The 14,336-nt window shown below is 37.8% G+C and overlaps 1 protein-coding gene across 1 annotated transcript in view; it reads right to left on the bottom strand.

Moving 5' to 3' along the window:
- The window catches only part of NCAM2 (neural cell adhesion molecule 2), a 165,680-nt gene that overhangs the window by 20,168 nt on the left and 131,176 nt on the right, over positions 1 to 14,336 (bottom strand). The window contains exons 15-16 of the mRNA XM_018557205.1: positions 11,490 to 11,611; positions 2,496 to 2,676 (exon numbers count right to left, since the gene is read on the bottom strand). Of these exons, the coding sequence (XP_018412707.1) occupies positions 2,496 to 2,676; positions 11,490 to 11,611 (303 nt within the window). The remainder of the gene's footprint in view (positions 1 to 2,495; positions 2,677 to 11,489; positions 11,612 to 14,336) is intronic.

Raw genomic sequence — 14,336 nt, 5'->3', positions numbered from 1 at the left:
CACTTTTTGCTGCAGCAGTGCAGCAGGTTCTATACATCCTACAGATCTGCCACTTCACAGGCAGGTTATGGGGAACCTCCAGGCACGATATTTGAAGGAATTTTTCATTTTTACTCTTACCCTGTAAATCATGTAAAAATCACTGTTCCTTTAAAAAAATATTTTTTTGTTTTTTTTTTGTTTTAAATTTCATTGATCCCCGTCATTCAGGGCACTACCCAGATCCCCATACACTTTCTATGGCCAATAAATTGCATATAAGGCTTCAAAATGGGGACATTTAATTTTCTGAGTTCTACCCCCATAGACTTGCATTGAGTTCTAAGTTCGAATTAGAACTTTTTCCATGTTCGAAAGTTCGAGTTAGAACCGAACACGGGGGTGTTCGGCTCATCCCTAATAAGCACAAGTACTAGTAGGTCTCACAAAGTACCTGCACAATACCATTGTACTACAGGAGTGCTAAAGTCACATTCATGACATTAAGTATTACTAAATAGCATTAATTACTGACTCAAATGCTCTATCAGTATTGTGGAAATATATATATTTTTACTTAAAAGTGTGTGCACATCCTCAATCCATCCATGCAGCTGAAGCTGCTTTTAGTATTTTTGGCTCTTCATAACAGCCAGCACGGGGGAGAGGGGGCTAAGGGGGGGATATGTCAGCTTTGCTGATTGCAAAACGACATCTGTCATGTTTCCTTGCAGCGCCCCCAGTCAATATATTGCTGTTCTATCTAAGCCACATCCCTAGGAACCCTTTAGATGTGCATATTTCTTCCTGCTGCCCATGGAGTGGTGCAGACTTTGGCTGTGCAATTTGCTGATCAGTTGCTTGATTACATTCAATCAGACCTTATTCTTGAACAATAATCACGCAACCGGCACACTGCACAGCTAAAGTCTGCATCATCCAGTTGAGAACAGGGAGGATTAAACTTATCTAAAGGGATGCAAGGGATGTGTTCTTCACTTGAGCTCAACACTCATCATCCCTACACTTGTTTCTGCTATCGGTGCATCTGAATGGGTAACTACAAAGGCAGATATCGAGAGAGCAGTAATAAATTGTAGACACAGGCATTGAATACAGATGGGGATCTCTGGAATGATTCTAAGATGTTTATAAACATTAAATTACACAGAATTTAAAAGAAACATGAGGAAAGAAATGATAATTGATTATTTTTTTACTTTAGTGACACTGAAAGCGATATCAAACCTTCTTTTTTTTTTAAATAGTTGCTATTAGGACACCCACCTTTTCCTGAGATTGTTGTTCTTTTTCTTTAAAAGTTTAAATTCATCGTTTTCTAGTGGGTCCCCGCAGTGCTCTTCCCCCCCGCAACCCTGCACGGGTGCCTCCATCGGCTAACGGAGGCACCCATGCGCGCTCGTGATCGCAGTGGCTGTGTGCGTCCATAGACACACAAAGCCCTGTGGCAGGCCATGCCCCTTCTTTCTGACCAACACTTTGATTGATGGCAGAAGAAGCTTATGGCTCCTCTGCCATCAGTATCCTCCCCCTGCCACTAGGAAGTACAGGGAATGGAGGATCACTTTGGGACTGGCGGCGGGGACGAGCGTCGCTGACAGGTAAGTGTGGGGGGTGACAGGGAGGGGCGGGGAGGGGCTGGGGCGGGGGGGCTGGGGAAGAAAAAGGTTCTGGGTAGTTTTTACCCTAATGTAAAGAATGCATTAAAGGAGAACTATGAGGTGAGTGATTTTCACTCAACCTCATAGTTCGAGCCAACGTGCGACAATTAAATTGTCACACATTGGCTCAATAGAACGGGAAGTGAGCGAACACATATCGTCGCTCGCTCCCTTCATGATCATGTCCCAGCAGAGAGCCGTGACTGTCACAGTCACAGATTCCCCGCTCCAATCCTCCAGCTCTGACTGGCAGAGCCATCTGTCACTCACGCAGCTGGGTGAATCTCGACAGTAATGTCGGGATCCGTCCCGGCTGCGGCGGTCTCAATATACCGCGTGCTGTAGTTTGTAATATACTGAGCTTTGGGTCATGGGAGGATGCTAGTTTATGTCCTCCAGTGACCCTTAGGAGAACTGTGGGAAAAACACTTACCCCATAGTTCTCCTTTAAGGTAAAAAACGCCCAGACCTTAATACTACTTTACGTTTGCATGCTTTGTAACATCTCTAACTTTAAGATCATTATTTGCAATGCTCCTAGTCAATATTCAGTATACTCCTAGTCACCACCTTCATTAACAGAAACCATGGGGTGACATCAGTCTTAAGAATGTTTATTTTATCAACAATCATTGCAATACTATTCTATCATATTACACAGTATTCCCCTTAACACTATCCTATATAACATATCTTATTATAATTTAAAATGCAAAAGAAAGGTAACATATTTGAAGTGATGGAATTCACTAAATAGCTTGTAGCAGAAAAACTGATTATAGAGTAATAAAAAAAGACCAAGCAACATAGTGATAGAACAAACAATGCACGTACCAGCGATAATGTTGGGTTTTGGAGGCATTATAAACTCATACATTGTTGGCTCAGATTGGCCCAGCCTATTTGTTGCTATAATCTGAACTTCATAATCCATATTCCATTGTAGATGCTCTAGAACTATGTGATCTTTATTCCCTAGAAACTTCTTTTCAAGCCACTGATCTTCTTTGTCTTTCTGTGGAAAAAAAACAAACAGATTGTTCATAACTCTTTCATTAGAGTATGTCATGTTTAAGAGTAAGTCAACAAAGTAAGATCTAATATGTAAACTCCAGTTGACATACATAAAAGCATCCATTGGTGTACCAAAATTAGTGAAATCATTCTAGATTTGATTTGTCAAATGGTTGCTACTTGAAAGGGCTATTGCTGGCATTCAAGACTGTCTGATAATAAACAGCCAGTGTTATGTCTTGGTCAGTTGATGCAGTCTAACCTCTGGTATGATGTCCCAATCTACTATTTTGATGGTAACTGTCTTAAAAAATATATATTTTGCTTTCAAGGGATTTTCTCTCACGTCCTTTTGTGTCTACAGGACATGCAGTGATGAAACACAGATAGCAAAACAAAAACCAGACAGGGGTTTTAGCCATTTTCTAACTATATCCAAAAGAAAAAAAAGTTTTGTTTTTATATATAGTTAAATTCACATTTTAATGAAGTTTACTTTAAAAGTAGCCTTTTTCTTATGAAACAGCATTGGCATATCTGTACTGATAGAAATAATATATAGTTTAACTACTTGAGTCACAGTAATCATATCAAAAACGGGTGCTGGTCTTGGTGGCCTCTGCGGGCCACCTACTAGCAATGTCTGTGACAGCCAGTGCTAACTCCAGAATCTTAGGCCATAAGAGTAACACCACAAGTGACATCACAGCCCTTCATCACTGAACAGAGTGCTTCCCTGCAGCAATAGCTCACTGCTGTATTGATCTAATGCTGACTGATTGCAACCAGCAATACAGCAATAGTAGAAGAAGCTGCTGCACAGTTGCATGGGGAGCAGGGTCTAGATCCGGTCTGGCCCATAGAAAAAAAATAAACAAATAACAAATATATATATAGATATATCTATATATAGATATATCTATATATATACACATCCAAATGTTATACCAAATTGAACCCCAACATTTCCTGAAACAATTATGTAGAATACATTATGGCAGGCTACAAAACCTAGAAGACCTAAAAGATATGACGTGCAGTACTGAAACAAAAAAGTTAAATACTCTGTAACTCAGGGGGATTTAAGGAGAAAAAGGCCCGGGGACTCAAATAGATAAGGAAAATAATTATAATTCAGTTCACACCATACAATTCATAAAATGTAACATACAGTGTAATTTTCTTCTTTCAAAACTCCACAGTTAAAAGAGAAGTTTGTTCACAAGCAAAAGACCCAAAAATATGCAAAAAAAACATACTTATCTCACATGGGAATGAGCTGAACTTGCAAAACAATGCAAATGAGACAATTATAACAACTACTTAAAATACAAGAGCATCTAACTCATAGATAGAAGATAAAGTGTAGTAGTGCTTATATTATAAAAGCAATTATGTACAAGAGCTCCCTTTGGTCACAGTTAAATTGAAAAATAGAAATGTGTTGCAATTAATTGCAAACTGTAAATAGCTTGGTTTGCACCTGATAGAAACTGTAAGGAATAAATGTGCTATTTGACCAGGGCAAGGGAACAGATTCCTATAAGCTGAAGCTGTAAACTAAGTTATGTTATGCCAAATAATAGCTTACTGCATGTCAAAACAAGATGGATGCTATTGGAAATGCCCAAAGAATGAATGCGACTATAACACAAGAAAGAACAAGGCTCTCACAGAAGCAGAAACGTAATCATTACACAATATATTGCTCACAAATTAACAACTATATAATGTGTGTGTTAATCAACAATTTACCGATATTCATATTTTACTAATTGCTTTAAATGTAAACAATTCATAAATAAAATGAATGTTTGTAATGCACATGTATAAAATCCATTTGACTTTAGTTCATTGTTAAGATCTAACACAAACTTCAAAACAAATTTAAAAAATGGATCTAAATTTTCAACATTGAGGGTCATACATAAGGAATTATTAGTCATTGACTTAGAAATTACTTTGTGATCATACCATACAAAAAGTGATATTCTTTTCTGCTCCCTGAGGACAAAATCTGCATCATATACTGAAACATCTATTAGGTGGAAGGCACTGCTTACTGTACATGATACACCATAAATGGATTTTGGGTAGAGCAAAAAATAAGTCCCATTGTCGTCTCTATAACATTTATTTTTTAACAGCTATTAGCATTTGTTTTCAACTACTATTTTCATTACAAGGTTGAGAGTCCAACTCACAAAGATTGGTCCAGGGTTGGCCAGATCATGGTTAGGTTTGGGCAGCTCAGGTGTGGGACTTAATATAAATATAGTCTCAGCTTATATTTTTTATGGTGGATCATACAGGATAAGCAGTAGAGAGTAATCACACTGATTGCAATGGCAGAAAGGGATGATGTTAGTCTTCCTAATACTGATGATCTAGGTTATCTGTTTGGATAGCTGAGTATAAAGCATTAGGTGGCCAGTTAGTCATGATTCGGCATTGTTCTTCCACTGCCATTAGTATCTTTTGTAAGTAGTCATCTATAAGCATCCTGATCATCCCTACCAAAATTGGCAGGATCTGGAGATAGTCATCTACATGTAACATACAAAAAAAACCTTTATGCCAGAAGTAACATGCTTTACCCGGCAGTGTTCAGTATAAGGGATGCAGGAATATGACAGTTTTTCATTTAGCCCAAATTTCCGATATTTTAACAAAATTTCACAAAATGTTGAGGAGTCGCTTTGAAAAGTGAAAATACATTTAAAATGGACAGCAGCTACACAATTTGCATCTCATTGCTTGACCCACTAATTACCGGTATGTGCCTATTGTTTGCAAACAAAAATGTATGTGTTTCAATGTAAACAAGTCATGTGAGGACAATTTTTTGACTTGCAAATGTACTCAGTTCACAGGAGAGTACTTTGTGAATGGTTCCGTTTATATAACCCAACTCCATGGTGGTGTTATTATTTTTTTCAGATTTCATTTTTTTTATATTAAGAATTCTACCATTTGCTCTGTCTTTTCCTTTTATTTGACATATTACACCATATAAGCTTATTTTTCAGAATAGACCTGTATAAGAAAACAGTAAAACGTTAACTCTTATACTAATGTATGTTTATATGTCTCTGGTGTATGTGAGGTCCTAACCTTACTTCTGTTTCATGTCTTCATCTTTCTCAGTGCTGATTATAGCAGCTTAAATCTTGACCTAACCTAATTATCTGTAGGTCATTTACAAGACATTCTTCAATATTTAATTAACAAATACATTTCTTTTTATTGCATTCCACTTGTCTTTATTTAAGTAAATAATTGTTGCTAAAATTAAGACAATTGGTAATTCCTTAATAAATGTTGTTGAATCAGCATACGTCAACCATTTACTAAGACTCAATGCAAAATACAGATAGATAAAGCTTTAGTATTAGTTTGTTAGTATAAGTATTATTAGGTTACTAGTACTATCGGGTATTAGTATGTTAGATCAGCCTTTGCAAAGAGCGGGACTCTGATGCGCAGAATGCTTCTAAAGTGAAGGGGAGACCTTCTGATGTATAGGGGGGCTTCTTATATGAAAGTGGAGGACTGTCATGTGAAGGGGGCTTCTGATGGGAAGGGGGGCTTCTGATGTGAAAGGGGAAACTCTCAGTTGTCTTTTTTTTGCTTTTTTTGGCTGGGGTCCTTCTTAAAATCTTCTTAAAATCCAAACCAGACCCCTGTCTATAATAAAGATTTGATATTGGTCATGGGGTATAGGGGGCACACTTTTTAAAAACTTTTACATTCACACAATGGGATGTTTCGAGATTTTGCATATATTTGAAAGGTGTCATGACTGGAAAAAGGTTGAGAAACACTGTGTTAGACCATGTATGCCTTAATAAATATGTCTTACGTAGCTGTATGCTTCGAATATTTCACAAACTTTGAGTTTTGAAAACATGTTGCTAGTTTTACTATTGTTACTACTATTATTACTGCCAGCCATAGTGGAAGAAGTATGGCCAAATCCAAGACATTTGCTCATTTTTGGTGGGCATTTTCACTCAATTACTGGCCAAATACATCTATGGCAGCTATTGTTCTTCACAAACAAAGTAAATTCATGCTCATCTAGCATAGCACTATTTGTAGCAAAACTCAATATCAGTTAATATTACAATCGTATTGAAAAATAGAAGATATGCTTCTATCTGAGATACCTTGACTATGGTGACTTAACTGTTTTTTGGAACAGGTAAATCCATGTAAATGCACCAGAAAATGCTTAAGCACAATTTAAACCACATTAATGCACCAGGGTTCCGCATGTGGTAGGCCGCATGGAGAAATAACTGAGAGCTGCTGGGCTGTCTTGGTCTGTGATGGAAAAAATTATATAACATATGAAAGATGGAGGATCCATCTAGAAATTAGTCTGAAAGCAAGGGGAAGACCTCCAAAGGTAATATTCTTGGGAATATTGCCTGTGCCATTTCCAACATTGGAAAGACAGTGGAAGCTTAGAGAGCTAACCGCATGACTAATGACCTGGTGTAAGAGGGAAGGATTTGGGTTTCTAGAGCACTGAGCGCACTTTCCATTAGGGTACAACCTATATGCTTAGGATGGTTTGTACCTAAATGGAAGGGAGTTCATTGTGCTGAGAAAGAGGTTTATAGGAAGGTTGGCGCAATATTTAAATTATTATTGAGAGGAAGGGAAACTTAGAATATAATGGGGAAGATAAGTCAGCTAAGATACTAATGGCATGTGGAATAGGGGTAGATGGGGGAACCTTATGGCAGGTGACAAGGAGATATGTTACAAACAAACTCGCCTGGTTTTTACCTTTGAAAATGTGGCCTACAAAAGGGGCTTACATAGTATGCAATTTAATATTGATTTATAGGTTTTAAAGTGGCTGCGCCTTCAATACTGCACCTTTAGGAACAACAATCTCTAGGGGCATTTTTGAATGAATAAATAAATAACACTCTAATATTGATTTTTAAAATGGATGTTGGGGGTCTCTTCCAACAATCTACAGCCTCTGCCTGTAGCATATCAGCTGTGGTAAAAGTAAAAGCCATTTAGGCATCACTTGCATCAATAAACACATGACTATGCACCACTGAGCCAGGTAAGAGAAGAACTTCAATGGGAAAAGTAGGCAGCAAAAGGCCTTTCACTAACTGTACAGAGAAGGTTCTTGACCACTAAAGGTGAAAGGGCAAAACGTGTCACTGCTCCATGAACTAGTTCAGCAGCATAGGCCTCAAGTCTTCACTACAGAGGCAGGTACCCAGATGCCATTTTTCCCAGAATGCCATGCCCAGCCTTCGACAGCTGGGCCATGGTTACAGGCTCCACATGACTATAGACATGTGATTCAGCAGGCATGGGCAGGAATGGTATATGACCTTCACTGTAAATCGGACAAATAAGATGGCAGATGGGAAGGATACTGGATGGGGCATAATGCTGGAACTGGTGTCCTGCACCTTGGTGATAGTGACAGAGCGGTCACCTGTCCCTCCTTCTCCTCAATGACCTATGGCGGTCACTCCTCAGAACCAACAGTCCCCTCCAAGCATCCCAAAGCCTACACAATTTCTCAGGCAAAATGTTTCAACATAGTTATTCAGCTGATATGCTTGGGGGACCGTAGTCACAAAAGACCCGAGACTCTGGAGGCTCTCCAGGGACAGGCAGACTTAGATGTGGCAATGCAACCAACCTGCTGGCTGTTCTTTGGATGTAAATGTTCACACAAACACAAACTTTGCCTGTCACATCCTGAACATGATGGATCAGTTTCTGGTTATGGAATTTTGGCTTTCAGGATGTCCTCAAGCAATAACATTCATTACCTTTTGGGTGTTCACAATGGATCACTGGTGGGAGGTGCCCTACATGCATTTGCTTTGCCTTGCTGTGTGTGTCATGTCAGAGAGGGCCTTTACCATAGTGGGGTCAATTGGAGACTGAAAAGCTGAGTTTTTATAACTGGGGTAAGGGTGCACATTATTGGGTGCACACTGTGCAACCAATCAGTTTAATAAACTATCAGATATTGCTACTGGATCACTGGCTGGAGGTGGATCTATATGCACTTTAGGTATTAGCCTGCCCTTCTGCATGTATCTGAGAGGTTCTTAACCACAGCAGGTAAAATCTGTAACTGAGTAGCCTTATTTTAATAATAATTTTTTTGCTGGTGGATTTTTAAGGATTCAGAGACAATACAGGCAACTTTGGAACAGACTGTAAGCAACAACCGACTCATGTCAACTCAAATTCCTGTTAATTCAGCCAAAATTTGAGCAGCGTGTTTCCTGAAGAAGAAAAACTGCACAGTGTATGGCCGGCTTTACACAGTATTTATTCACATGTAGTAGGCCCCATTTTGAACAGGACCCCCACTGCTATTTAAAAATCTGGAAATCAACCTTTCAGTGTCATTTATTCCAAGAACAAACTTTAAAAAACACAAAAGATTGATATGCCTATGTTTCCAGTATTAATTTATTTGCACTCAAGCCTCAATTTTAACAGGATCACCAACTACCACTTTAAAACATAGAAATCAACATTACAGTGTCATCTAGTTCCAGAAACAAGGCCCAGTGTTCCTAGTATTAATTTATGCACTCAAGCCCCAACTTTAACAGGACTACCAACAGCCATTTGTTTAATGTATAAATCCACATAAAGGTGTAATTTATTCCCAAACAATAAAATATTGTACCAAGTATGTGCACTGTCTTTTAATAAAATATTTAGCATTAGAGTGTATTTATTTCACTGTAAACAGCCAGCAAAATATAGATAATTAAAAATCATAATTAAGCCACTTTGTTAACAGGACCCCCACCAGCCAGCATTTCATAGGAAGATAAAACTTTTCAGTGTATTAATTTTACTGACAAAAAAGAACCCAAAATATTCTAGTGAGTAAATCCACAGCCTTTAAAAACTTACTAAAAACTAAACCCTACCCTTTTCTTAAATATAACTGCAAGAAAAACAAAATGAAAGATGAAATAAATGAAGGATGAAATAAAAAATAACAAAATATAAAACAGGAAAGGGAGGGGTATGGCAGCCAAACATACATGATCGTGTTGTGATACATACAGAGAGGTATAGCTGCCTGGAAAAATATTGAGATGCCTCCAACATCTGCTATAGGAAAGTTCAAATGTTTTCAACAATGAACACCAGCATGTGCCTGTCCCTAATGTGCTATAACACTGCAAGATAAACTCTGAAGATGTGTTTTTGAATGCATGTAAAAATAGAGATATGTATTTAAGACTATCACCATCAGCACCAGCTTCTAATTGTCCCTGCAAACTCACAAATATCACCCTAATCTGCTAGACAGGCTTTTTTTTAGCAATGAGCAGTGAGCACCAGCAGGAACACTTAACTTTCCTTGCCTTCTATGATCTTTCCTTAACTACTCCATATCTGTTGCAGCACACATCAAACAAAGGGTCTTAGAAACACTGTCAATTATAGGGAGGGCTCTTACAAGCCACCACACCAGAGTTTAGAAAGTGCATTATCAGTACATTATGTGCATTATTTCTGCATTAAAATCTAGCTTTTGGGGGTCCCGTAAAAAACTATGGTCTAATACAAATATGCGGTGCACATATGCGCATTGGCCACATGCCCTCAACATTGGAATTTTTTTTTTGCTAAGTGAGCCCCTAGATATATTGTCACCCACCTATGTGAATGAGTAGGGGTGCATATCACTCCTTGGTAGTATTCATAAAAAAGTAAAATAGCAAATAAACATGGACACTGTGAAAAAGCCCTTTAATAAAACTAAATAAAAACTAATAACAGTGAAAAAAAAACACTGTCCCATGATGTAAATTCAATGTCAATGACATAATCCAGCGATGCAACATGAATCATGATGAGTGATGCCGCAACTACCTGCCACTTCTCACACCACTACCAGTGCTGAATGTCAACATAAAGCAGCCAGCCCAAGAGCTGTATTTTGCAACAACAGGGAGGGAGGACCTGGTATCTGTTAAAGAGGGGTTCCGGGTTCGAGTAAGTCCCCCTTGCAGACTTCCAAATCCACTGAGTGATCAACATGGAAACAAGGTGGCTTGCAAAAGGGATAGGTTTTGCCTCTCGTAGCAAGGTAGCCTCCCAAATGTTGAGGGGATGTGGCCAAGAATGGTTTAGGAGGGGAGCCACATACTTGCTGTCTTCCCCCTCCACCTTTCCGGCCAGCCAGGCCGGTATGGATTTTGGGGGGATCCCACACCGTTATTTTTTTCCACGGCATAGTACACATTTTTTGTAAACAATGTGTACTGTACTTTTAAAAGAAAAAAACGACACCCCCACAAAGTCTATGCCAGGGCCTTATCCACTGCCCCCACAGTTTTTTACAAACAGAGCAAAGCAAGCCAGGAGCTATCATTTAAGGGCAATAGCTTTTTTTTCTTTCTAAATGTCACTTTTGCAGACGTACATTGTACAGGAAACGCAACTTCGGAAATCGGTTTAAGGTAGCCTTCAAGTATGTTATTTAAAGGAATTGTACATTTTCAATGTTCCCCTTTAAGCCACATTGAAAGACCCGGTCCCCGCTGAACAGTATTTTATTGGGTGTTCCTCCTGAGCCCAAACTATAATGAAACATATATACATACATTAAATTGAGCTATCATTGTTATTTTACATTGTTGTAAGAAAAAAATAAACCTGATATCATTATCAATCAGTTAAGGCTGTGGCAAGCCAATATGCACATTAAAATATTATAACTTTATAAGCAAATAACTGTTACAGAAAGGAAATATAATAAATAAATAATAATAATAAACTCACACTTCTGTATTTAACTACATAATTTAAAATTGGCGCCCCTCCATCGTCTTGTTTTGTTATGCTCAGCTTAAAACTTTTGCCTGAGCCTGGCTGTCCATGGATAGATGGAGGACTTGGTTCACCTATGACAAAAGGACAAAAAAATTAAATGTTTACTTAAAACTCAAAGCAATATGACAACACTTCCCATGTATTTACTGTATGTGCAATCACAGTTCACTGTGAAAAGTTATGTGTCAGAATGCAACATACAGCATAGTCAGCTCTATAGCATACGATGCAATGTTGTTTTAATTTTAGAATTTGTCAGAAATAAATAGTTATTAAATTAAACAGAAGAAATAATCCCATGTGAAATCACAAAGGTCATTCTAAATTAGTGACATGCTCACAGACTTTTGGAGTGTCAGTTTCTGGCCTCATGACAGCTCAGCCAATAGTTGAAGCTGTATTAATTTCAATCATCTATATACAGTACATGCAATTCCCTAGCACATCATTGGGTATTCATAGTAAACACAGCTTTACCATATTTACTAAGCAAAATAAACATTTATTTTGCAAAGTGAACATGCACTTTACAAAGCAAACTTTAAACTATTAAATGAAGATTTTCTATTCCTTTAGTTAATCAATGACATTGCTTACCATCTTCATGTGTGCAGTATATCAGCTTAGGCAGTTGACATGCAGCAACTATCCATAATACTGCAGCTCATGTGTATTGATCAGTATTTCTAGATAAAACTTGAATTTGTATTACGTTTTTGATAGATGAGAGAATTGTTAGAACCCCTGTCATTTTTTTCTGCTGTTTATAACCCTACCTGTTCCTCGTGCTTCCCATAACTTAAAACAAGTTTTGAATAGAGATACACTTTATTTATGGATTTAAAACTTAAAAATTGTAAAAATATGTCTTGCTTTTTATAGATTAGCTGTGTCCATTTTAAGTGTCCAATGCCTTAATTGAAGCAATGCCACACACACACAATTGTTCTATTACTATAGATCTAACAAATGGTACTTTCTGCTGCTTAAATTACAAAATGAGTAATTGGCACAGAAATAACCAAGGGGAAATGGCACTTTCTAACTATTTCTTTATTTTTCTTTGTGTTTTCAAAAACAAGAGTCATATGTAGACAATATGCACAGCTTCAATGTAGGTGCAGTTAGTATTTATTTATATTGTCCTGTCTTTTATTTACGCAAAAAGTATGTACCCTAAAGAAAATGCCATTCAAATCCTATGATATAGGTGGCTGCCAGTTTTGTTTTTCTTTTTGTAAAATACAAAACCTCTTGCAGAGATTTATCTTTTCTGTATATTTGTTGAATGTTTTATATTATTTCAATAAAACCTAGCAGAACATTTCCGGAATACAAGCAGGAATCAAAGCAATGTACCAGATGATTTATGTAGTTTCATAAGATTGGCAAAAAATATATATTTCAAGGTCTCTTGATATCTTATTTTCATTGGCTGACCGTCATAGCGTTATCCATTTGGCATATTTTAGACGTGTGTAGATTTGCATTTTGTAATATTCAGACATTTTGTTAATGTGATCTCATACATGTGTGTTTTTCGTTATACACTGTTTATTAATAAATCTGTGTTATTAAATGTCTGGCCATTCTTTTTTTGCTATCGCTATATCTGGTTTTAATTTAAATACAACCATTTGTAATATATTCACTATTATTATTACTAGTATGTTTTAATAATTCATAATCCTATTTGATTGCTGCTTACTTTTACATTTTTTTCTTAAGTGTAGCAACCATGTATTTTATTTGGATGGTGCCCTATGTAAGTACATGTTTCTTTATTACTGTTGGAATCTTGGTGATCGCTGTAAACTCTGTTCCTAAATCCTATTGTTGCTGCACTATATTAATGCAATTTCAATGTATTTATTATTTATCTTGTAGAGATAAAACTTGACCGCAAAACTATCAATGGGGAATGTTCCTGTACATCTTAAAGCCTTTTTCACACTTAGCCCTTATGATGGGGTCTAAGTCTACAAAACGTGTTGACCATTATGTGATTAGTATGGACTTAAGATATATAATGTTGTGGTCAGATAATATGTCATATTATCCACCCCAAACTCGCTCATCCATGCCTTTATGGACCTTGCTTTGTGCACTGGTGTGCAGTCATGTTGGAACAGGTAGGGGCCATTCCCAAACTGTTCACACATGGTTTGGGAGCATGAAATTGTTCAAAATGCCTTGCTATCCTGATGCCTTAAGAGTTCCCTTCACTGGAACTAAGTCCCCTCCACCAAACTTTACACTTGGCACAATGCAGTCAGGCAAGTACCGTTCTCCTGGCAACCGCCAAACCCAGACACGTCCATCAGATTGGCAGACAGAGAAGCATGATTCGTCACTCCAGAGAACACGTCTCCACTTCTCTAGAGTCCAGTGGCGGCGTGATTTACACCACTGCATCTGACGCTTTGCATTGCACTTGGTGATGTAAGGCTTGGGTGCAGCTGCTCAGCCATGGAAACCCATTCCATGAAGCTCTCAACACACTGTTGTTGTGCCAATCTGAAGGCCACATTAAGTTTGAAGGTCTATAGCTATTGACTCTGCAGACAGTTGGTGACTTCTGTCCACTGTTCGCTTCAGCATGCGCTGACCCTGCTCTGTCATTTTACATGGCCTACCACTTCATGGCTGAGTTGCTGTTGTTCCCAGTTGCTGACTGTGGAATATTTAGTAGCAAGAAAATTTCATAGGACACCTGAATCCAATGATTTGGAGGAGTGTCCCCCCAATACCTTCTACTGGCAATATAGTGTATGTATATATATATATATATATATA

The sequence above is a fragment of the Nanorana parkeri genome, unplaced genomic scaffold (assembly GCF_000935625.1).
Source record: "Nanorana parkeri isolate BGI_ZX_2015 unplaced genomic scaffold, ASM93562v1 scaffold272, whole genome shotgun sequence".
NCBI lineage: Eukaryota > Metazoa > Chordata > Amphibia > Anura > Dicroglossidae > Nanorana > Nanorana parkeri.
The sequence above is the reverse complement of the archived record's forward strand: the minus strand, read 5'-3'. Positions and strand labels throughout refer to the sequence as shown.